Source organism: Telopea speciosissima, chromosome 3 (genome assembly GCF_018873765.1).
Source record: "Telopea speciosissima isolate NSW1024214 ecotype Mountain lineage chromosome 3, Tspe_v1, whole genome shotgun sequence".
In the NCBI taxonomy this organism is placed as follows: domain Eukaryota; kingdom Viridiplantae; phylum Streptophyta; class Magnoliopsida; order Proteales; family Proteaceae; genus Telopea; species Telopea speciosissima.
Window position 1 is genome coordinate 63,429,874 of NC_057918.1, and position 22,913 is coordinate 63,452,786.

The 22,913-nt window shown below is 44.7% G+C and overlaps 1 protein-coding gene across 1 annotated transcript in view; it reads right to left on the minus strand.

The window, feature by feature from the left end:
- Positions 1-21,686, minus strand: part of LOC122655398 — a 32,077-nt gene extending 10,391 nt beyond the window's left edge. The window contains 4 exon segments of the mRNA XM_043849595.1: positions 18,358-18,855; positions 19,015-19,129; positions 20,380-20,460; positions 20,877-21,686. Coding sequence (XP_043705530.1) covers positions 18,358-18,855; positions 19,015-19,129; positions 20,380-20,460; positions 20,877-21,686 — 1,504 coding nt within the window.
- Positions 21,687-22,913: the final 1,227 nt, after the last annotated feature.

Below are 22,913 nucleotides of genomic sequence, written 5' to 3' on the forward strand. Positions count from 1 at the left end.
GCCGTGGGGAACTTTTCCACGGTGCCGTGGGTGACGTCAGCAGGCTGATGTCACACCCCCTCATGGCATCGTGGAAATCTGGTACACATCCCCACGGTGCCGTGGGAAGGCGTCCACAGCGCCGTGAGAAGAGTCTACGGCGCCGTGGGAGCGCAGTGTCATTTTTCCTTGTTTTTTGGCCTAAAATGGGCCATTTTGTGCTCAGTATGGTTCTTGGTCTTATGGGTCAGGTATCTTTGGGTCTGAAAAGAGGGAGAGTGCGTCGTCCATCGTCCATGTCCCATTGTCATCATCGTCAATTAGGGGGTGACAAAAATTCAGCGCTACGTTTGCCCCTCTTTGGCAAGGCCTCGTGCACACAAGGGTAAAGACAAAAGACCAACTAATTTTGTCACCAAGAGCATGTATCATGACGCTTTGCTCAAAGGCGTAGAGTTGCTAAAAATAAGCGGTTAATCGCGATGAAATCTTTCGATAATCCTCAAAAGAAAAACTCGAAAGAACCAAATCTTTATCTTGTGAGCATTGCTCAAACAATTTTTGAGGGTGATAAGGCACCACTCGACCAAAGACCTAGATAAGGCACCACTCACCCACAAGATCGAATATGAGGGACTCCACGGGATAGAATTTTGAGGGTGATAAGGCACCACTCAACCGAAGATCTAAATAAGGCACCACTCGGCCCGAAGATCAAATTTGAGGGTGATAAGGCACCACTCGACCAAAGACCTAGATAAGGCGCCACTCGGCCCGAAGATCTAATTTGAGGGTGATAAGGCACCACTCGACCAAAAGTCAAACTTGCATGGTTATAAGGTTCCACTAGACCGAAACCATCAAGTTTGGAGGGTGATAAGGCACCACTCGATCGAAGATCTAGATAAGGCACCACTATCGAAGATCCAATTTAAGGGTGATAAGGCACCACTTGACCGAAAGTTAGTATTGAGGGATTTCTTTTTTTTTTTTTTTTTTTGGTCCACGGCGCCGTGTGGGGGTCCGCACGGCCCAGTGTATGGGCGGCACCGTGCTTGCACGGCCCCATGTGCACGGCTCTGTGCCGGACTTCACGGCTCCGTGGGCGCAATAGAGAACTTATAAATAGAGGGCTCCCTCCCTCATTTCTTCACTCTCATTTCTGCTGCGAAGCTCTGTTGTTTTTTATTTTTGACTTCAAACCCTTCTTATCCGCTCACACCATGTCTTTCCACCGACGAGGATGCCAGTCTCACCTGGAGCCACTACTCGGTACTACTGCTCACGATACACGAGCTGCATGGTATCTTTCAGGGGTTACCCTGGCCGACACTGCCCGCCATGGTTGTCGCTCTATATGGGGCCAGGTCAGTACTCTTACTCTTTCCCTGTCAATTCATCATTTTATTTATATTAGCTTCATACCTCACCGCATAGATTTGAGGTAACGTCCCTAGATTCTGCCCCAAGCACCAAATGGCACGTAAATCTAAGTAACGCCTCTAGATACCCCCATAGGCCCTTAGTGGCACGTAAATCAAAGTGATGCCATCAAACACTACCCGAAGTGTCTTTTGGCACGTAAATCTAGGTAACGCCTCTAGATACCCCCATAGGCACTTAGTGGCATGCAAATCGAAAGCGAGGCCATCAGACACTGTCCTAAGTATCTTTTGGCACATAAATCTAGGTAATGCCTCTAGATACCCTCCTAGGCACATAGTGGCACGTAAATTAAAGCGAGGCCATCAGACACTATCCTAAGTATCTTTTAACATGCAAACCTAGGCAACACCTCTAGATACCCTCCTAGGCATCTAGTGGCATGCAAATCAAAGCGAGGCCATCAGACACTACCCTAAGTGTCTTTTGGCACATAAATCTAGGTAACGCCTCTAGATACCCTTCTAGGCACCTAGTGGCACATAAATCAAAGTGAGGCCATCAGACACTACCCTAAGTGTCTTTTGGCACGTAAGTCTAGGTAACGCCTCTAGATACCCTCCTAAGCACCTAGTGGCACGTAAATCGAAGCGAGGCCATCAGACACCACCTTAAGAGTCTTTTGGCATGCAAATCAAGGTAACACCTCTAGATACCCTCCTAGGCATCTAGTGGCATGCAAATCAAAGCGATGCCATCAAACACTACCCTAAGTGTCTTTTGGCATGCAAATCTAGGTAATGCCTCTAGATACCCTCCTAGGCACCTAGTGGCACATAAATCAAAGCAAGGCCATCAGACACTACCCTAAGTATCTTTGGGCACATAGCTCGAGGTAATGCCCCCTTTTTACAGTCTCTCCCTCTCTCTTTTTTTATTTATTTAATTGTTGTCCCCATTATTTCGGCTAACCATTTACCTTATTTTTCTTTGCAGGGCAGCTCCCTTCCTTCGTCCAAGAAGTATTGTGGGCTGGAGGCTGTTTCAGAGTGGTACCGCACACTTTGCCCGGCGGTACAGTCATGGGTTGTTCGGACCAGGCTAGGACACATCGCCTCGTCCCTAGCTCGCGAGTTGGACAGTTCGACTGCGAGGGCTCTGATAGAGAGGTGGTGGCCGAGCACCCATACGTTTCATCTTTCCTTTGGTGAGGCGACGGTCACCCCCCTAGATTTCTACATGATTACGGGATTACCCTTTGGTGGGTTACCCGTGATACTGACTCTAGAGGAGAGGATTATAGCCTCGGCGGAGCCATCAAAGCGCCTGGAGTATTATAGGCAGCAGTTGGGGATTGCCGTTACAGGGAGAGAGATCCCCGCGTTGGTCCTGAGGGGTAGCTGGGATGAGAGGGTCGTTACAGACCAGTCGCCGTCCGTCCTTCAGGATCAGCAGGCTCGATGCTTCCTCCTCTTTTTGCTGGCAGTGACAGCCGATGCCGCATATGTTCACTTCTTTGAGCACTTTGACATGGCCGCGGGCTACGATTGGGGGGGCTCGGCGTACGCCTATTTCCTGGATATGTTAGACTATTTGGTTGTGGGGTCGCTGAACCTGATCGGATGCTGCTATGTCCTATGGGTTAGTTCTCTCAACTTTGCCTTTTTCTCTTTCCTTTTTTATTTTTATCTTATTCTTACTTTTTTGAGCTCATTTATGATTGCCGATTACAGATGTGGAGCTATGAGATCCTTCGGTTCCGGGTCCCTACTTTCAGACCTGGGGATGACCCTGGAACCACCTTTCCTCAGACTACGCGATGGCGTAAGTCCCACTTGCTCAGGAGCTTGGGTCCATTCGCGGCCTCCTGAACGAGCTGCAGCCTACCGAGGTAAATTTAAAGTGGTTGTTTATCTTATTTTCTCTTTTCTTCTCTTCTTTTTTTTTTATTTTTTTATTTTTTTTGTTTTTTTTTGTTTTGCTTTGATCTTAACTCTTACTTGATAGGCTTCTCTCCGTCCTTATTTGGGGGAGGTGATTTTAGAGTCGGACATGTTTGACAGGGCCTCAGCTCTCTCCACTCGCAGGGTCTTTTTTTAGGGCCCATGGGGGTTTGCCTTTTACTTGGGAGAGCGAGTGTCCCTGCAGTGGTCTGAGGCTCGCTTGGTGCCCTGCCCTCCTCCTGCTCGGGTCCAAATCAGCCAGCCTTGATGGATCGGGATGAGATCAGGCATTGGAGGGTTGGTGAGCCTGCGACTGGGCTGGTGCTAGCCGAGACGGACTATACCGACTTCCTTCTCCGAGAGACAGTCTGTGTCCCCCTCACCCGCGAGGGACCTCAGGTAAGATCTTCTCCATTTTCCCCTCTTCTCCTCAGATTGTTAATCTAGCTTTTATTCTGATGTGTTTCTCTTCTTGACAATTCCCAGGTCGCCCCATGATTCCAGGGGTCTATGGTGGTGGGAGCTCTTCTCACGCCTCCCGAGTAGGGGAGGTGGAGTCAGGTGTTGGGCTTTCTGGAGAGGTTCCAGCCCTGTGGATTGCTGGTCCAGATGACCACATTCCAGGGTATCGTTCATGGTTTATTCGCCACCACGAGCCTGGGATGGTTGAGGTCATCTTACCACCTCCTCGGGCTGCAGACACAGACCTAGGCCTCCCTCTTCCTTATGATGGGGTAAGCACTTCCACCTTTCCTAACTTCATCCGTTATTTTTCAAATCCTTGACATCTTGGATGATTATCATGTTTAGGTGGATGCGAGCCGATACGCCGACATGAGGCGCATGATGGCGAGCATGGATGAGACGATCATCTCGCGTGTGGACGCGGGCCATAGGATGGTAATGCTTCGTCTCTTTCCCCCCCCCCCCCTCTTTTCTTTCTTTTTTTTTTTTGTTCTTATTTCAATTTTTTACTATTATTTTTTTCTTGCTTATCTTTTGATTTTCCTCTCTTTCTCTTTCTTTTTTTTGTTTAGAAGGTTGAGCTCGACCATTGTCAGAGAGAGATTGAGAGACTCAGGCTTGCAAATGAGCAGCTGCAGTTCAACCTTACGCGGGTTGAGGTCGAGAGGGATGCCCTGATAGCGTCCCAAAGCGGAGAGGGGGAAGGCTTGGATGTTGACGATTACTCCCCTGAGTCATGACCGCTCCTCTTTTTTTTTTTTTTTATTATTTGGAAGTATTGTTACAACTATGTACATTTATTTTCCTTCCCTTCTTCTCTCTTTTTTTTTTTTTTGTTTATACATTTTGGTATGGATACTGGTGCAATTTTTATGTATATTTTTCTTCTCCTTTTTTTTGTACACATAAACGAATTGTCTATGAATTCATTGGATATTTCTTTCTTTGAAATGCACATGAGACTCCATCCCTTTCCTTAGAAGCACGAATTCCATTGGTAAATGGTTCCATTACATGAGCAAGGACAGAGAAATTGAGAAAAGACAGACAAACAAGTAAAGATAGGAACATCAAATTGATATCACTTATTTGTAACATTTTTCGGATAACAGCATCACCACTTCTTGTGTCACATCTCTGGGGTTCTGAAATTCTCCATCATAGGTCGTTCCTGTCTTGAAGATACTAAGTAAGGGATATAAAACTGGTGTCAGTTAAACCCATGAATCTCACATAATTGTACCCTGATGTTTCTGATTTTTCTATCTCAGCCTTCATCCAAGGGCAGTTCCATTGGATTTCTTGGACATCTCTCTCCTCCAAATATTTCTTCCAGTCTTGGACCTTGTGGAATTCTGACTTCTCCCTTTGTATTTGATAATGCATAGGCCGGAGGTGAGGAAACGGAATTGGTGTGACCAATTTTAGTTTTTCCATCAACCACATTTGGAACACCGTCGGAGATCCATGAAGGAAGTCTGTTACGTATTTCTGAGACTGACTCATGGTATTAAACCCTTTGAATGTTTCTACTAAAATGGTAGGAGTGATGTCACATCCTTCTTCAATTTGCCTAACCACTTCTGCAATTATTGGAGACATGCCTTTTCCTAGAGATGCTAACAAATACCTCCCAATTATACAGAATAAGTAAGCCCACTTTCTGCGTCGGATCTGTCTTTCTTCTTCAAATCCATTGTTGTTGAAGATCTTTGCAACTTTCAACGCATCCACCTTGTCATAATTGAGAACTTGCTTTAACTCCTTCTTATTCAAGGCAAAGAAATCTCCCAAATTTTTGAAGAGCTGTTCTTTCTTCATAGTTGGGAGGAACAACTTTCCTCGAGGGGGTGACATCATGCAAGCCCAGAATTCTTCAATGGTCGGAGCTAGCCAGACTTTTTCGAAGCGAAACGCGTGCAATTGGGGGTTCCAGCACTTCGACACTTCCCTTAGTAAATCATGATAGAGCTTGAAGCAACCGATCCTTCCCAATACTATCAGATGGTGATCCTCTAGAAGTGTAGGCTCGTCCACATTCATCCGGAGAGTCCACTGACGCAACTGTTCGTCGAGTCCTTCTTTCTTTGGTCCTCTCATGCTACCTGTATCAAGGATTGGGTTAGCATTTTGCGACACAGAATGAATAAATCCTTTGTTAATAACCAGCTCTAGATGACTTTACTCCTAAGCTAGGTCAAGGAATGGAAGGCCAAATTGCGAGATTTACTCATATGTGCAAGGGACGCCGGTTGGCGGAATTTATGGGAGGAAACCAATACAATGCCCTCTCTCTTTTCTTTTTTTTTGAGACCGTACCCGAATACATCGAGTTGCCTACGTATCCCTTCGGAGGAATTAGGTCAAACGTAGTTCAAATTGCTTCACATTTCTCAAACAAAATACTTCTTTAGCTGGTCTATATTGACCAATCCCCGAAGATTTTCTCTGTCAAGATCAGAGAGTTGGACCGCCTGTCCTGGAAATATGGTCTTGACTTTGTAGGGTCCACTCCAATTGGGTTGGAACTTTCCTCTTGGGTCGTGGATTGGAGCTCGCTGCTCTCTAAGGACCAAATCTCCTTCTTCAATGCTCCGAGTGCGGACACCCTTATTGAATGCCCTAGCCATTCTTTGCTGATATTTTTTGAGATTGTCCATGGCCTTCATCCTTTTCTCATCCAGGAGATTGAGCTCTTCGTATCTGGCCCTTACCCATTCCCCTTCTGGTAATTGACTATCGAGTAAGACTCGAAGAGAAGGGACCTGAATTTCTACCGGCAATATGGCTTCCATCCCATATACCAGAGAATACGGGGTAGCTCCGGTAGAGGTTCGGATGGATGTCCGATATGCCCATAAGGCTAGTGGAAGTTTCTCTGCCCAGTCATTGTATATATCTGCCATCTTTTGCAATATGACCTTCATATTCTTGTTGGCTACTTCTACTGCTCCATTAGTCTGTGGCCTGTAAGTAGTAGACTTATACCTCTTAATGCCAAATTGGTTACAGAGTTCTTCCACTTTTTCCCTGAAATGCAGGCCCTGATCTAAAATCAACTGTTGCGGCACACCATATCTGCAGATGAGATTCTCTTTTATGAACTTTGCCACCTTGACGGAAGTTAGAACTGCATAAGATTGAGCCTCCACCCATTTTGTGAAATAGTCGATAGCGACTAACACGAATTGATGTCCATTTGAAGCCTTTGGAGTTATTTTACCAACTACATCAATTCCCCAGGTAGAAAATGGCCAAGGGGCATTTAATGAGTGCAACTCTGTCGGAGGAATATGAATGATGTTGGCAAATATCTGGCATTTATGACATCGCCTTACGAAGGCAGCACACTCAGCCTCCATAGTGACCCAATAGTATCCCATCCTGAGAATTTTCTTGGTCAGCATCCTTGCATTCATGTGTGGTCCACATATTCCTTAATGGATTTCTCCCATAATGATTTGAGCCTGATCCTCATCTACACATAATAGTTGGATACCATCATAAGACCTCTTATACAACAAGTTTCCTTGGAGGATGAATTGAGTAGCATATTTTAGCAAATGCCTCTTCTCTCTTTCTGAAAACTCTTCAGGATATCTCCTTTCCTTGATGTAGTCGACCACTGGAGCATACCAAGGCCTTCCATCCTCGGTGAGTGTATTGACTGGCTCTCCATATGCTGGGCGGGTCCTTCTTTCTATTAGGAAGGGCTGGATCTTATCCCGAGTATCACATTCTACCATGGACGCCAAAGTGGCTAAGCATCGGCGAACCGATTGCTATCCCTGGGCAGATACTCAAAAGAAACTTCCTTGAAGCATTACGTCAGTTGTTCCAGATAAACTTGGAAGGGCTTCAGCTTCTCATCCTTAGTCTTCCACTTTCCTTGTGTTTGACAGATCACTACAGAGGAATCTCCGTAAACTTAATTTTGTCAACTCCTATAGACAGAGTCATTTCTAACCCAATAGCACAAGCTTCATACTCTGCTACGTTATTGGTACAACTAAATTCCAATCTGAAGGCCATTGGCAAGTAAAAGTCCTCTGGGGTTATCAATAACACCCCTGCGCCAAATCCTTTTTGATTGGCGGCTCCATCAAAGTACAGTTGCCACCCCCTAGTTGGTCCGGCTTCTACAGAGTGCAAATCTTCATCTGGGAAGAGGTCCTCTGTTGTTCGGGAATCATCTTTTGAGGGAAATGCTGCTAGATGGTCAGAGATTGCTCGCCCTTTCACAGACTTTTGACTGACATAAGTTATGTCAAATTCTGATAATAGCAACAACCACCTAGCCATCCTCCCTGTCAATGCTGGTTTCTCGAAGAGGTACTTAATTGGATCCATCCGAGAGATCAACCTAACGGGATGTGACACCATGTAGTGCCTCAGGCACTTAGTTACCCAAACCAGAGATGTACATGTCTTTTCTACTGGGGCATATCGAGTTTCATACTCGATGAATTTCCTGCTTACATAGTAGATTGCATGCTCTTCTCCATCCGCCTTGCCAACTTGGGCCATCATTGATCCGACCGCTGTTTCTCCTACTGACAAATATAGGAGCAAAGGTTCACCGAACACTAGAGGGACAAGTATAGGAGGAGAAAGTAGATACTCTTTGATTTTCATAAAGGCATCTTGACATTTCTCGTTCCCTTCTTTCGGCTCTTTTTTCCTTAGGAGTTTAAAGATAGGTTCACAAGTGGATGTCAACCGAGATATGAATCTGCTGATGTACTGGATGCGGCCCAAAAACCCTCGTACCTCTTTTTCTGTCCAGGGTGGTGGCATTTTTGTGATGGCTTTTATCTTGTCAGGGTCCACTTCTATCCCTCTTTCGCTGACAAGAAATCCCAATAATTTTCCTGTTTTGGCCCCAAACACACACTTCTGAGGGTTCAGCCTTAGCTTGTATTCTTTTATTCTTTCAAAAAACTTTCTAAGAGCTGCAAAATGGCCTTGTCGGTCAATAGATTTGACTATCATATCATCGACATATACCTCTACTTCTTTGTGTATCATGTCGTGTAGGATAGCTGTGGCCGCTCTTTGATATGTTACCCCAATATTTTTTAACCCAAAAGGCATTACTTTGTAACAAAACGTGCCCTAGGGTGTGGTGAAGGCAGTTTTCTCCCTGTCCTCCGGGCACATACTAATTTGGTTATATCCTGAGAAACCATCCATGAAGGACAGTAGGGCATGGCCTGCAGTGTTGTCTACCAAAATATCAATGTGGGGTAATGAAAAATCATCCTTCGGGCTGACCCTGTTTAGGTCACAAAAATCCACACACATTCTGACCTTCCCATCTTTCTTAGGGACTGGGACAATATTGGACAACCATTGAGGGTACTGGGTAACTTGAAGAAATCCTGCATTCTATTGTTTGATTACTTCTTCCCTGATCTTCTCACTCCATTCCGGCCGCATCCTTCTTAACTTCTGCTTGACTGGGCGAGCCTCCAGATATGTTGGTAATTCATGTTGGACAATCTTTGGATCGATGTCGGGCATATCCTTGTACGACCAGGCGAAGACTTCCTCAAATTCCTTAAGGAGAGAGATCATTTGGGATGTTTCGTTATTGTTGAGAGAAGCACCAATTTTGATTATTCGAGGGCATTAATCGGTCCCTATATTTACGGGATGGGTATCCTCTCGGACAGGTTGAGCTCTTCTTTGCTCCAATAGTTCTAACAGATTACGATGTTCTAAGACATTATTATCATCAGAAGAATAGGAAGAAGAAGAAGAAACATACTCAGAATCAGTAATTTCATTCATGATAAGGGGAAGAGTATAGACAGACCTAATGGACTGGACATTTCCACCGGACTCAGATACTGACTCAGAGACAGACTTAGACAAGACTATGCTAGAGCTGGTTACAACTTCAGACTCATTAATATGGAAATCTTCCATCATTCTTGCCCAATTCGCTATGGAATCTTGGAGAGGTCGTATGAGAAGATATGGTGCCGGTCCTTCTTCTTCTTCTTCAATGATCACCGCTACTTCGAACAGTTCGCCGATCCCTTGATCCCCTGTGACTTCCTTCTTGCTGGCTTGATCTAATTCCATGGCTATCCAGTCTACTTCATTCTTAAAGAATATTTCAAGTCCTGGTAGACGTTCGCCCTACTCTTAATTGAACCATGGTTCTGGATTTCCACGGTAAGGGAAGTCTTCTCCCTCTTTCACGAAGTACCCGTTCAGAGTCTTGAAATATGGCTCACCATTTGCCGTACTATTCTTCTGTCTTGTGGCATTCTTCCTTGGGTTCTTCAGGTTAAACCCTAATCCACAATGGTTGGCATTGGCTGGTATCTCCGGGAATGTCGGTACCCCCTGTTGGTTTTTTCCCAATCCTAATCCAGGGAAGTATTTCATCTTTCTCATAATCTTTACAGAGGCCTCGCTCCACATTGTCAGGAATTTCCCTAGACTCTGGTCTTCTTCACTTGCAGAGGTAGTATAAATGTGGCCGATTTCAAACCCCCCCAGCTGCACTTCCCGTGAAGATGAACCACCTACTTCAATGTTGGCCAAAGTGTGTACCATTTCTGGGTCTCCAAAGATGGTAATTACTTTCTGGTCATATATGAATTTCAGCTTTTGATGAAGACTTGATGCTAGGGCTCCCGTTGAATGCAACCATGGTCTTCCAAGTAACATATTGAAGGATGCTTGAATGTCGATGACTTGGAAGTCTATGGTAAAGCAGACTGGTCCAATCTTGACACTGGTGGTAAAAATCCCAATTACCTCCCTTCTGGAATTGTCGTATGCCCTGATGGTTTGACTGGACGACTTCATTTTGTCTAGAGATAAACCCATGCATCTGGCTGCTTTGAGGGGCATCACATTGAGGGCGGACCCATTGTCTATCAGAAACTGGGGGACCTGATTCTTGTTACATTCCACCGTAATGTAAAGCGCCCGGTTGTGATTCTTTCCTCCTAGGGGTAAATCCTCTTCTAAGAAAAAGAGTGACTGAATGGCGTAAGTGGCTCCCACTATGTGAGATAATTCCTCAGGCCCCATTTCTATGGGCACTTGAACCTTGGTAAGAGCTTTCAAAACAGCTTCTCGGTGGGTTGGCGACGCCATTAATAATCCCCAGATTGAGATGTTGGCTTGGGCTTTCTTCAATTGGTCTAGTACTCGGTTTTCTGGCTCAACAACCGCCATTGATTGGCTAGACCGATATTTTTCCACTGTCAACTCTTTATTCTTGAAGTTTCGGCCACTCCTGGTTTTCGCCACATCTGACTCTCTTTCTTTAATGACCAACCGGACTGGGCAAAAGTCCCCATCTTCTTCGTCACTATCAGTGATGATAAGAGGACCCTTGGGACAAATTCGGGTTTTACCTCCTTCATCAGACAAGGCCACGATAGACTTTCGGGCTTGATTTAGGATTCCTGATAGGGTTTCTCGCAAGAACTTTCTTGGACTGTATGGGATTCTTCGGTATCAATTGGCCAATGGCATGAAAGGCTTCCGAAGCCGCTTGGTACATCTTTCTTGCTTCCGCCAATGACTTATAGAAGCTGCGATCCTTCTTTTCTCCTTGAGAAACTGAACTTTCGGACCTCTTTTCTGGGGTTGAAATAACTGGGTGGATATTCCCTGTTGGGTCATTTACTGCTTCTCCCTCATTGACATGACACATATAGAAATCATCATGTGCTCTTGCCCACGCACGGTATTTTCTGTTACCCTGATACGAAGACGGGGGAGGAGTCCCACATAAGTCTTGTGCCAAGGCCAAAGTTAGCTTTACAGAGTTTTCCAAATGGCGAATCGCTTGAGAGAGCGCCCACTATTCTCTAACAGGTTCTAGCTATTGAAGCTCTTCCTGGTACTTATCATCCAAGACCACCATTCTCATGAGTGTTTCCTGGATTTTATCTACATCCCGGTGGATCTTGTTCACCCGGAATGATAATTCCCATGGTGCGGGTCCGCAAATGTTCTCATACTTCTCCAGACGCGTCCTTGGTTGCCAAGGTTCCTCATCCTCCATTTCTTCTTCCCCTTCGGACACTTCATCATTGGATTCCTCTGATGCAGATTCTTGCTCACTTTCATCTTCTTCAGATGATTGTTCTTCTTCCAACGGCTCTTCCCCTTCATCATCGATGTCCATAGGAAAGATACCTCTAGTGGGGTCAATCTAAAATTCCCCGAGGCTGATATCATTGATCCATGCATCCCATGTTTTACTTCTTCAAGGTGGATCCGGATAGGAGAATGAATCTGAATACAAGGCCAGGTCTTCTGGAGGAGTTCCGAACAAATCACAGGCCAAAGCATTGACTAACCAAGTCATATTTTTCAGCTCATGGAGGGTTCGAGCAAGTACATCACTCTCATTTGGCATCACCAAGCTCTCACAATGTGCTGCGAAGTTACTACACACCAGATCTGGAAATAGAGAAGTAGCCTTGTATAGGATCTCTTAAGTATTGGTGGAAACATCGAGTATATCTGCGACCTGGTAAAAGGCGCTCATGCTCCAATGCTCGAAATCTTCTCTGGACACCGTCCAATCGCCTCTGGGAACCTCTGGAGATGATATCTCCTCATCATCTCTGCTTTCATACTCATCTGATGATATGGGTTGAATAAGGCTGGTAGGGTCATTGTTATCATCGCTTCCGATGTTATTTACCCAATCCATCGCTTCTACTCCTTCGTCCTCCATCGTTGGACTTTTCTCGGCATACTCTATCCATCCCTCGTGGATTTCTTAGTCGTCTTCCTCATCTGAGCTATTGTCAGTATCCCCCCTATATGGACAAGAGAGACTTCTTTGGTCAGAGCCTGTCCAATAGCTAGTGCTGAGACTGCTTTAAGGAGCTGAGGTGTGACTCTGGTGATTTCAGTCCCTTCTTCTTCTTCAAGAACCAGGTGACATATTTCAGATGATGAGAAACCATACTTGCACAATGGTGTCATTATCTCGAGACCCTCTAAACCATACTCCAAGAAATCTAACTTTCGAAGCCGGTTGATGGATGCTATACCTCTGCCTCGGTCACATGGTTGCCCGCCTGTTCGGATATTCCCATCACAGTTGGTTCGGGTGCAATAAACGCAAACCTGTATCCTTTCTGCCCGTGCTTACCATGACTGCTCATCTCTTCCTGAATACCATGGGATGGGCTGGATCAATGTAGTAGGATCTTGGAATGGTGTCTCTTCCTGCAGCATGCTTGCTGATCCTGTAGATGACTCTGGGGAATAGGTCCCCTTCACCAGTGCTTGTGAGATTTTCCATGCAGGTATCTGGTATTCTACCCATGTGGCACCTTCTGACTTTGGATGATAGAAAGGGGGAATCAGGCCGATCCACTTCCTGAGACACCTCTTGTCGAATATGTGGTTCTTTTTCCTCCTTAAGTTTCTTGGTCAACATTGCTATAGAGACATGTGCCTTCATTAGCTTCCTCTTTCTGACTGGATGAATCAAGGTGGTAGGATCTGCTTGCTCGGCATCCTCTTAAAGCATGTTTACTCCATGGTTAGGTAGAGGATTTGTGGTGATATTTGGTGGCTGCTTCTTCTGAAGTTCAATTTTTCCCTCGTCAATCAAGTCCTGGATCGCATGCTTAAGAGCTAGGCATATATCCGTATGATGGCCTTGTTGGTCGTGGTAATGACAGTACAGATTGGGCTTATACCAGGTAGGTGGATTGTTCAAATCCACAGGCCTAGGAGGAACTGAATTGATCATTCCCTATTTCTTGAGCTTGGTGAATAACAATGAGGGTGTCATTCCTTCAAAGTTGAAATTCCTCCTGGATGCTTCAGATTCAGTTTGGATCACAAGAGGGGTGGATCCTGTGGCTACCACCTGGACTTTTGCCTCCTGGCTGCTTGTCCCTACAGCATTTCCTCCTTTGGCTCTTGGGCTTTTCCTTGCCGAATAGCTTCCTGATGCTTCACGGGTCATACCCTGATTCTGCCTTTCTTTAAAGATCTTATCTTCAATCTTCTTCCCAATTGTCATAAGAGCATCAAATGTTTTGATGTGCTGGTAGTATATCTTCTCACGGTACTCCCCATACAGATTTTCTAACAATATCTCGACCTTCTCCTCCTCAGTAGGGCGGTTCCACATTTTTGCGGCCTTCTCCCTGAACCGTATGATGTAGTTTGAGAACTCTTCACTTGGTTCTTGCCTCAAGGTTTCCAATTCTCTTCGAGTAATATCCATCTCGGTGTTGTATGAATATTGCTTAGTGAAGGCTTTAACCATAAAGGCCCATGACTGGGTTTGAGTGTGATCAAGCTGGGTTAACCACCTCAAAATAGATCCGGCCAAAGAATATAAGAACGCTTGCCCCATTTGGTTTTCAGAAACCCCTATGATCTGGTAATGGTGGCAAAAATCTTGAGATGAGCCCTAGGATCTCCCGATTCGTCGAACTTATCCAATTTCCACTTGAAATCTTTGGGGATTTTCCCTTCGGGAAAGAACACCAGGTCTTCTTCATCTTTTTCTTTGACTTTGCCCTTGACAACCACTTCCAACTCGGCTACTTTTTCTCTCATTTTCTTCTCCCTTTCAGTCTCAGGAGGGTCCATAGGGTGGCTATCTTCCCCTTCTTCTACTGGTATGATGATTGGAGTCTTTATGGTTGCTGAGTTAGTTTTCCAAACTTCTTGCTCTGCTGGTCCAGCTATGGATCCGCCCCTAGATAGTTCATTGACCGACTGAACTAGTTGTGCCATGAGTTGCCGCATTTTGACCATGTCTACTTGCAGCCTATCCACTCGATCTTCGACGTGACTTTCAGACAGGTGATCCTCCGGAGGTATCATGTTACTCACAAGTGATATCTCAGAAGATGAACTAGAAGAATGAGAAGGAATCAGGGATCTTGAGGAGAATGGTGGGCTGGCTCGAGTCAACCTTCCGTCGTGTCGGACCCAGATGGATAAGGACGGAATCGTGCTTCTACGAAAGAGAGAAGAATACCTAGTTTAGACCCTAAGAAGGGTAAAGAAGAATTTTATTTTATTTTTTTGTCATTTTTTCTTTTTGAGTTTTTTTTTTTTTATGGTTTTTTTTTTTTGGTATTTTATGACATTTGTTTCATATCATTTTATTATTTTATTCGACTCAAGTAATCGGAGTGGTCTTCAGAGTTTCAGCAGACTCCTTCTGAGACCAGACTTCGAATGCCGTCATTGCCCAAGCATTTTCGAACACAAAAAAAAAAAACAAACAAAAGAAAGATCCTCGTTACCGGGTTGTTGATGATTATGTCTGGAGTCAAGATGAGATGCCTTCTTTTTTTTTTTTTCGAGGGACATGTAAGGTTCCATTATATGGAAGTGGACTTCCATTTTTCTTTGAGGGACCATCGTGGGACTATGGAATTCCTTATCTTTGGTGGCATCTCATATCAAAACCAGGTTAATCGTCAAATGACCCTAAACTCGGTCTTTCTTACAGCTAACAAAGGTTAGTTTGTGTCGTACCCTAATCATATGTGGTCTATTTTCCTACATGATGAATGTAAGGGGTAGGCTTCCATAGGACAGAACATGGCCACCCTTGATAGAACCAATATACCTATCGCTCGTGGTCGCGAATTGTAGGCACGTGGTTCTTTTGATATACCTGGAGAATAGGTCACACAAACTCAGAGTAATCGAGCTAGTGTCTTTTTTGAGTGGCAAAGCACTCCATAGCACACTAGCGAATACCCTCGCTGGTGATTCTAAACTCGTACAGTAAATATCAAGGGCTGTAGCTTCGCCGCGAATTACCCATGACTACTCATGGGGTCCAACGACTAACTACGGGGGTAAGAGGGGTTCCCATGCAGTGTATGTGTGCAAGAAAGTGGTACAGGAAGCGGCTATCATCCGATCTCAGAGTACTTAGTATGACGTGCCTCACCTCCCCGGGGGTAAAGGCATGACAGGGAGTACCCTCGCCGTTTGATTTCACTTCGAGCACTATGCATGATGCGGTTAGTACACACAAGGGTTAGCCAGACAAACATATTATGGTATTTATTTATTCATTTATTTTATTTTTTTTTGTATTTTGTTTTGTATATTTTTTTTTTATTATATTCTTTTATTATTATTTTTTCTTTTTTTTTATTTTATAAAAGTTTAGAAAGAACATTCTGTCATTTATTGATAGCACCTATTTAGAGAGTTTGACCTCGGGTGGACATTTGTCCACCACATCCGTAGTGGAGTTGCCACTGTAAGTACCGCGGTCCTTCGGGACGAAGGTTTCCTCAGCCCTTTGTGGTATATGGCGACATAGGGTTTTGGGAGATACATGTGTGTGTGTATGGATGTGGATAACATTGTCAATGTATAATATCGATAAATAAGGGATTGGGATCACGCATTAAAATATGCTAATATAATGAGAAGTCGCCACCTAGGGTTAGGGCCTAGGACCCATTAAGTGTAGCCCTACCCGTGGTGAGCGAAATCGGGCTACGTGACTCCATATGGTCTGACCAAAGATTCGGGTAAGGGGTCAGGTTACAAGTGTGGGAAGGTGTTAGGCACCCACCTCGCCCGGCCGAAGCCGGTCTCTCTGTGTTAGATGCTACATAAGGACGAATGTTCTCTCTCTTTTATTACGGGGATGGAGGACATTATAAACTACATTTAGATGCTATGAATTGAACTAAAGCATAATAAATTACATTACATATATGAAAAATACAGACCAAAACGATGAAATATGAAAGGACTACATTGAATCAACAAAAATGCAATAATTATACCTGTATGGTTGTATTCCCCTGGCTCAGGGGAGATAGACGAATGGACTGACGCTGCTTCTTTCTCGGCAGAGTAACGGCTCTTTCAAGTGATTTGGAGAGGAGTAAACAGACAGAATAACATCTGTAACAAAGGAGTTTTGATGGTTATCTGTGCACAGACGGGATACCAACACCAAGGAGCCAAAGCACTCTATACTCAGAGGGACAATCGAAGGATCTGTCTGCCACAAGAAAACTTCAAGCACTCACACACTCATGAGAGAAGGAGGAGAAATGAGGGTGAAAAGGGAGGAAAAAGAGGCTAGGAATCACTTGGGGAGGGTCTCTCTACCCAAAATTCCTTGGGAAATGAGGGAGGGGACCCTTTCTCTCTCCTGGCCGGATAGGTCCTCCACGGTGTCGTGGGTGACGTCAGCAGGCTGATGTCACACCCCCTCATGGCACCGTGGAAATCTGATACACATCCCCATGGTGCCATGGGAAGGTGCGTCCATGGCGCCGTGAGAAGAGTCTACGGCGCCGTGGGAGCGCAGTGTCATTTTTCCTTATTTTTGGGCCTAAAATGGGCCATTTTGTGCTCAGTATAGTTTTTGGTCTTATGGGTCAGGTATCTTTGGGTCTGAAAAGAGGGAGAGTGCGTCGTCCATCGTCCATGTCCCGTTGTCATCATCACCAATTAGGGGGTGACAAAAAATTAGCGTCTACACCAGGCTTTTTAAAACCTCAATTCAATCCTGAATCCTCCTAGTTTAGCCCAGGCCCACCCTAAGCCTGACTTCTCATCAAAAAATAGGACTAAGATTCAAGGGAGACATCCATACTAAGATATGGGTCTAGATTGATTTCAATCAAATTGTAAGAATGGGAATTCCGATTGAATATTTATGTGTATCTATTATCATTATCAAAGGTAAAATATATACAAGATGATCCCTGGATTATGGGATTCATTTATACAAAAAATGGAAAGATAAAATCAGGGGATTGAATACAAGAATCAAGGAGAAGATGGGATTGGAATCTACATAAATGGAAGGTAATATTGGAAGGCAATATTGGCTATAACGGTTCTCTTCCAGTAGAACCGCTAATACTCCCCCTCAAGATGGAGTGTGAAGAACAAGAACGCCCATCTTGGAAAGAAGATTATGAAATGTAGCTCTGCCAAGAGGTTTGGTCAATATGTCCGTGAGTTGCAAATGAGATGCGACGTGGGAAGTGCTTGATAGATCCGTCTTGGATCAATTTGACCACATGGGAAATGAAGATATGTTTAGTAAGCTCGTAGACCGGATTACGATATGAAGAGTAGCTTGGTTGTCACAATAAAGTTGCATGGAAATGAAGAAGTGTCGTAACTCATTATTCACAAGTAGCCGTGGCGATGAGCGGATATTGTGCGATGAGCGGCTTTGACTTCCAAGAGATAGGACTATCACCAAGGAAAGTGATGTAGACAAGTGATAGATTGCCGGTGGTCGGGCAAGCGGCCCAATCAAAGTCACAAAATGGAGTAAGGCATAGATCGAATGATGTGGGAAAGAAAATCCCTATGCCTGGAGAAGATTTAAGATATCGAAGGACACGGGTTGCGGCATCCATGTGTCACTGGCGTGGGAGATGCATGAATTGACTTAGATTGGTGACACAGTAGGCAATGTCTGGCCGTGTGATGGTGAGATAGAGCAATTGACCAATGAACCGTCGATATTGAGCTGGATCAGCTAAGGGTGTTCCTGTGTTAGGGTCAAGCCGTGAGTTCTGCTCCATAGGAAATGTCACGGGCTTAGCTGCTAGCAAACCTGATTCTGATAGGATATCCAAAGTGTATTTCCATTGATTAAGGAAGATACCATTGGAGCTGCGCGTAACCTCAAGGCCAAGAAAAAACTTTAGTTTGCCCAGATCCTTTAGCTTGAACCGATGATTGAGGAAGGAGATGAGGCTCTGAATGGTTATGTGATCATCGCTGACCACAATGATGTCGTCAACATATACTAGAATGACAGTATACGTGGTGCCGGTATTTTTAACAAACAAAGAGTAATCAGCCTTGGATTGGCGATAACCGAAATCAAGAAGCGATCGAGTCAATGTTGCAAACCAATTCCTAGAGGCTTGTTTAAGGCCATAAAGCGATTTTTGGAGTTTGCAATATCGAGTCTCCCCTTGTTTGGAAAAGCCAGGTGGAATGCGCATGTAGACCTCTTCATGGAGATCGCCGTGTAGAAAGGCATTATTGACATCTAGCTGATGTAAGTGCCAACCTCGCACAACAGCAATGGAGAGGAGACTACGAACTGTGACGAGTTTAGCGACTAGAGAAAAAGTGTCAGTATAGTCGAGGCCCTCTTATTGAGTGTAACCCTTGGCCACGAGGCGAGCCTTATGCCGCTCTATGCTGCCATCAGAATTTCGCTTAATTTTGTATACTCACTTGCATCCAATGGGTGATTTGCCTGCAGGTAGTGGTTGTAATGACCAAGTCTGATTCTGTTCCAAGGCTTGAATTTCAACCTCCATAGCTTTTCTCCAGTGAGCATGTTTCATGGCCTCAGTGAAGGTAGTAGGTTCCTGTTCTAAATGAAGGGCACTCATAAAAGCAATATGTGTCAGAGAGAATTGGGAATAAGATAATACTGAATGAATGGGGTAGGGAATTTTACCTGAAGATGTCGTCAGTTGAGAGTGAGAACAAGCAGGTGAGGCCAAGTTACACATAAAGTCCTTGAGATGACGGGGTCGAGTATGTGTACGACTAGAACGACGAATGGGGATGGAGGGGTCTGAACCTGGATTTGCAGGAGGGGTGGGAATGATAGGTGGGGCGGGGGGGAGGAGGACTAGGAGAGGAGGTTTGTGGAATTATGGTGTCCTCAACGTCAGGAACCAGTAATGGAAGAACCGAATGGGGGGGGGGGGGAAGGTGATGGAGGAATGGTGGAAAATGGGAAAACATCCTCATGAAAATGTGACGTCCTGTGATACAAAAATATTTTTGTTTTGAAGATCATAAATCCGGTACCCTTTTTGAGCATGCGAGTAGTAGAGAAATATACCACGAACAGCCCTAGGGTCAAATTTGGTGCGACCAGGGGCATGGTTATGGGCGTAACATAAGCAACCAAAGGTGTGAAAGTGGGAATAAGTTGGAACGGTTCCAAATAGAAGCTCATGTGGTGTTTTCCCATTGAGATTGGGCGTGGGTATACGATTAATGAGGTAAGCAGCGGTTAAAACGCATTCCCCCCAAAAGTGAAGTGGTAGGTGCGCTTGGAAGCGTAAAGCACGTGCGACCTTAAGGAGATGGCGGTGCTTACGCTCCGCGACACCATTTTGCTGCGGGGTGTCAACGCAGGAATGTTGTTGGATAATGCCATTTTTGGAGCAAAACTCAAGCATTGGCTTGGAAAAGAATTCCATACCATTATCACTACATATCTGTTTGATGTGAACATTAAATTGTGCATCTATCATGGCATAAAATGACGTGAAAATGGAGTAAGTTTCAGATTTGTGGCACATTAAAAAAACCCAAACAGCCCTTGAAAAATCATCCACTAATGTGAGGAAATAATGTGGACCAATGTTTGAAGCAATGCGATAACCACCCCAAATATCACAATGAATCAAAGAAAAGGGTTGTGTGCTCTGATTATTACTTATTGCAAATGTAACTGTGTCTATTTTGATAAATGACAAACATCACATAAAGAGGGTAGGGAAGAAAAGGAAGACAAATGGCGGAGGCGGTCGTTGGAGAGATGCCCAAGGCGTTGGTGCCAAAGAACCGAGTTGGGAGTAGGTGAAATGGAGGCGCACACGGAAGATGTACCCGGCGGACAGAAGTGATAAAGGCCATCACGCAGCATTCCCACCCCAATCGGCTTCATCGTTGACAGGTCCTGAACAACACAAAAGGATAGAAAAAAAATGAGTGAGCAATTCTGGTTGCGAGTAAGTTTGCTTATAGATATTAGGTTGAAATTAAAAGATGGAACATAGAGAACATCATGGAGGAATTAAGTGATTTTTTTCCTTTGTGAGTGGCTGACAGTAGGTTCCCATTAGGTAACCGAACAGGAGTGGAGGTAGTAAGAGGGTTGGGATTAATGAGGCCATGGAGATCACAAGTCATGTGATCGGATGCACCACTATCAAATAACCATGGTGGAGAAACTTTACCTAAAACAGTAAAACCAGCCAATGTACCTGCGAGTTGAGTAGGTGTAGAAGGCTAATCATTACCTAAAAGAGAGATGAGCTGATGGTATTGGGCCATGGTCAGGCTTGGTATAGGGACATCAGTAGTAGTAGCTACATTGACATGGCGAGGATTATCGATCGCGTGGTCCAAGGTCTGTGACATGTTGGATCGATGTTGGTGACCCGGAGGGTAACCATAAAGTGGCCAACACTTCTCACTGGTATGGCCATAGGCATTACAATGATCGCAGTAAGGACGGTTGCGATTGGAGCAGCCATGGAATTGTTGTGTGGGGCGTCCCTGTGATCGTTGAGCATCGCCACGAGGAACATAGGTTGGAGCAGCCCTGTTGGCAGCCATGGCAGCCGTGTCGGGTAGGGAAGGCGTAGGGGTGAGGGCACGCTGTTGTTCTTCCTGGAGGATGAGATAATATGCACGATGGACATTAGGCAAAGGGTCCATGGTGAGTATTTGAGATCGGATGGCGGCATAGCTGTCAGATAGACCCATGCGCAAATGGTATACGCACTCCTCTTGGGCAACGGAATGGAGCTGAGACTGGGCACCGCAAGTGCAAGATGGGGCTGATACATATGAGGACAATTCATCCCAAAGGACTTTGAGATGGGTGCAGTAAACAGCCAACGAGTCAATGCCTTGTTGGATGGTCACAATGGCTTGTTTGAGGTGGAAGACCTGAGGAGCATTGCTACGAGAAAACCTTTCCTCAAGTTCCTTCCACACAGCAGCGGCAGACTCCGCATAGATCACACTGTCCGCAATGGTGCATGAAAGTATGTTGAGAAGCCATGAGAGGACCATGAAGTTGCATCGGTCCCAAAGCTGCACGTCCGGAGAGGGAGGTGATGGTTGAGGTAGAGAGTTGCCGATGAATTGCATCTTATTCTTAGCAAATAAGGCCATACGAACTGCACGGCGCCAAGTCGGATAGTTATCGCCCTCTAAGAGACTAGAATAGTTCCAGGACTGCGGACATATGAAGATAATAAGGGGAAGTGTTGTCGATGGAAGGAGAGACGATTATAGGTAAAGCTGCAGAAGAGACAGCAGCAGTTGTTCCGGTGGGAGGATCCATTGGAAGGAGAAGATGGGAAACTAAAGAAGGGAAACGTGAGATGCCAAGACTGAGTCAGGCTGATAACATGTAAGAATGGGAATTCCGATTGAATATTTCTGTGTATCTATTATCATTATCAAAGGTAAAATATTTACAAGATGATCCCTGGATTATGGGATTCATTTATACAAAAAATGGAAAGATAAAATGAAGGGATTGAATACAAGAATCAAGGAGAAGATGGGATTGGAATCTACATAAATGGAAGGTAATATTGGTTGTAACGGTTCTCTTCCAGTAGAACCGCTAATACAAATAGCCACAATCAAACCATTCGTATGTTAATCTAAAATTGTTTCCCATAAACGATTCTTCTTCAAATGGGAAAGAGTAATCCATCAGTCTTCACAAGCCCCCTACCCCATAAAAAATGAAACCACAACAATCTTGAACCAGAAAATATAAAATACAAGTAAATAGAGACAAATCAATGTATATCTTGGCATCCTCTGAGAAAAAAACTTATAAATGGAAACAGAGAAGAGAGAGATTTGTTGTTCCAATCACTTGCCGAACGGAGACGGAGAAAAAGAGTAACAAAATGTATCCACCACTGCAATTACCTTGGAATATTGTTTCTCTGCTGCTGCAATTGTTGGCCAAATGGAGACAACGAAGAAGAAGAGGGAACAGAGTGAAATCACCTTGGTATACTATATTTTTGTTGCCGCAACTAATTGAAGACAAAGCAGAGGAAGGGAGCAGGGTACTGAGCCTTAGACGATAACTCGTCGATCGCCGTTAAATAGAACGTCGGCTAGAAGAAGGGGGTAGCAACTAATGTCACACCCCCATCCCAGACAAGGAATATTATACATTATAAGGGGTGACTAGGACGACACATGTCATCCCATTAAGCTGCCAGGATTACTGACATAGTGTCCCAACGCACAGTCATAACCAATATTAAAGTAATATAATATCAGAGTGCGGAAAGGGAATATTACATTCCAAAAGATCAATAGTTTTGAGGAAGCATATAAAATCAAATAATTACAAGATATTCAAAGGCT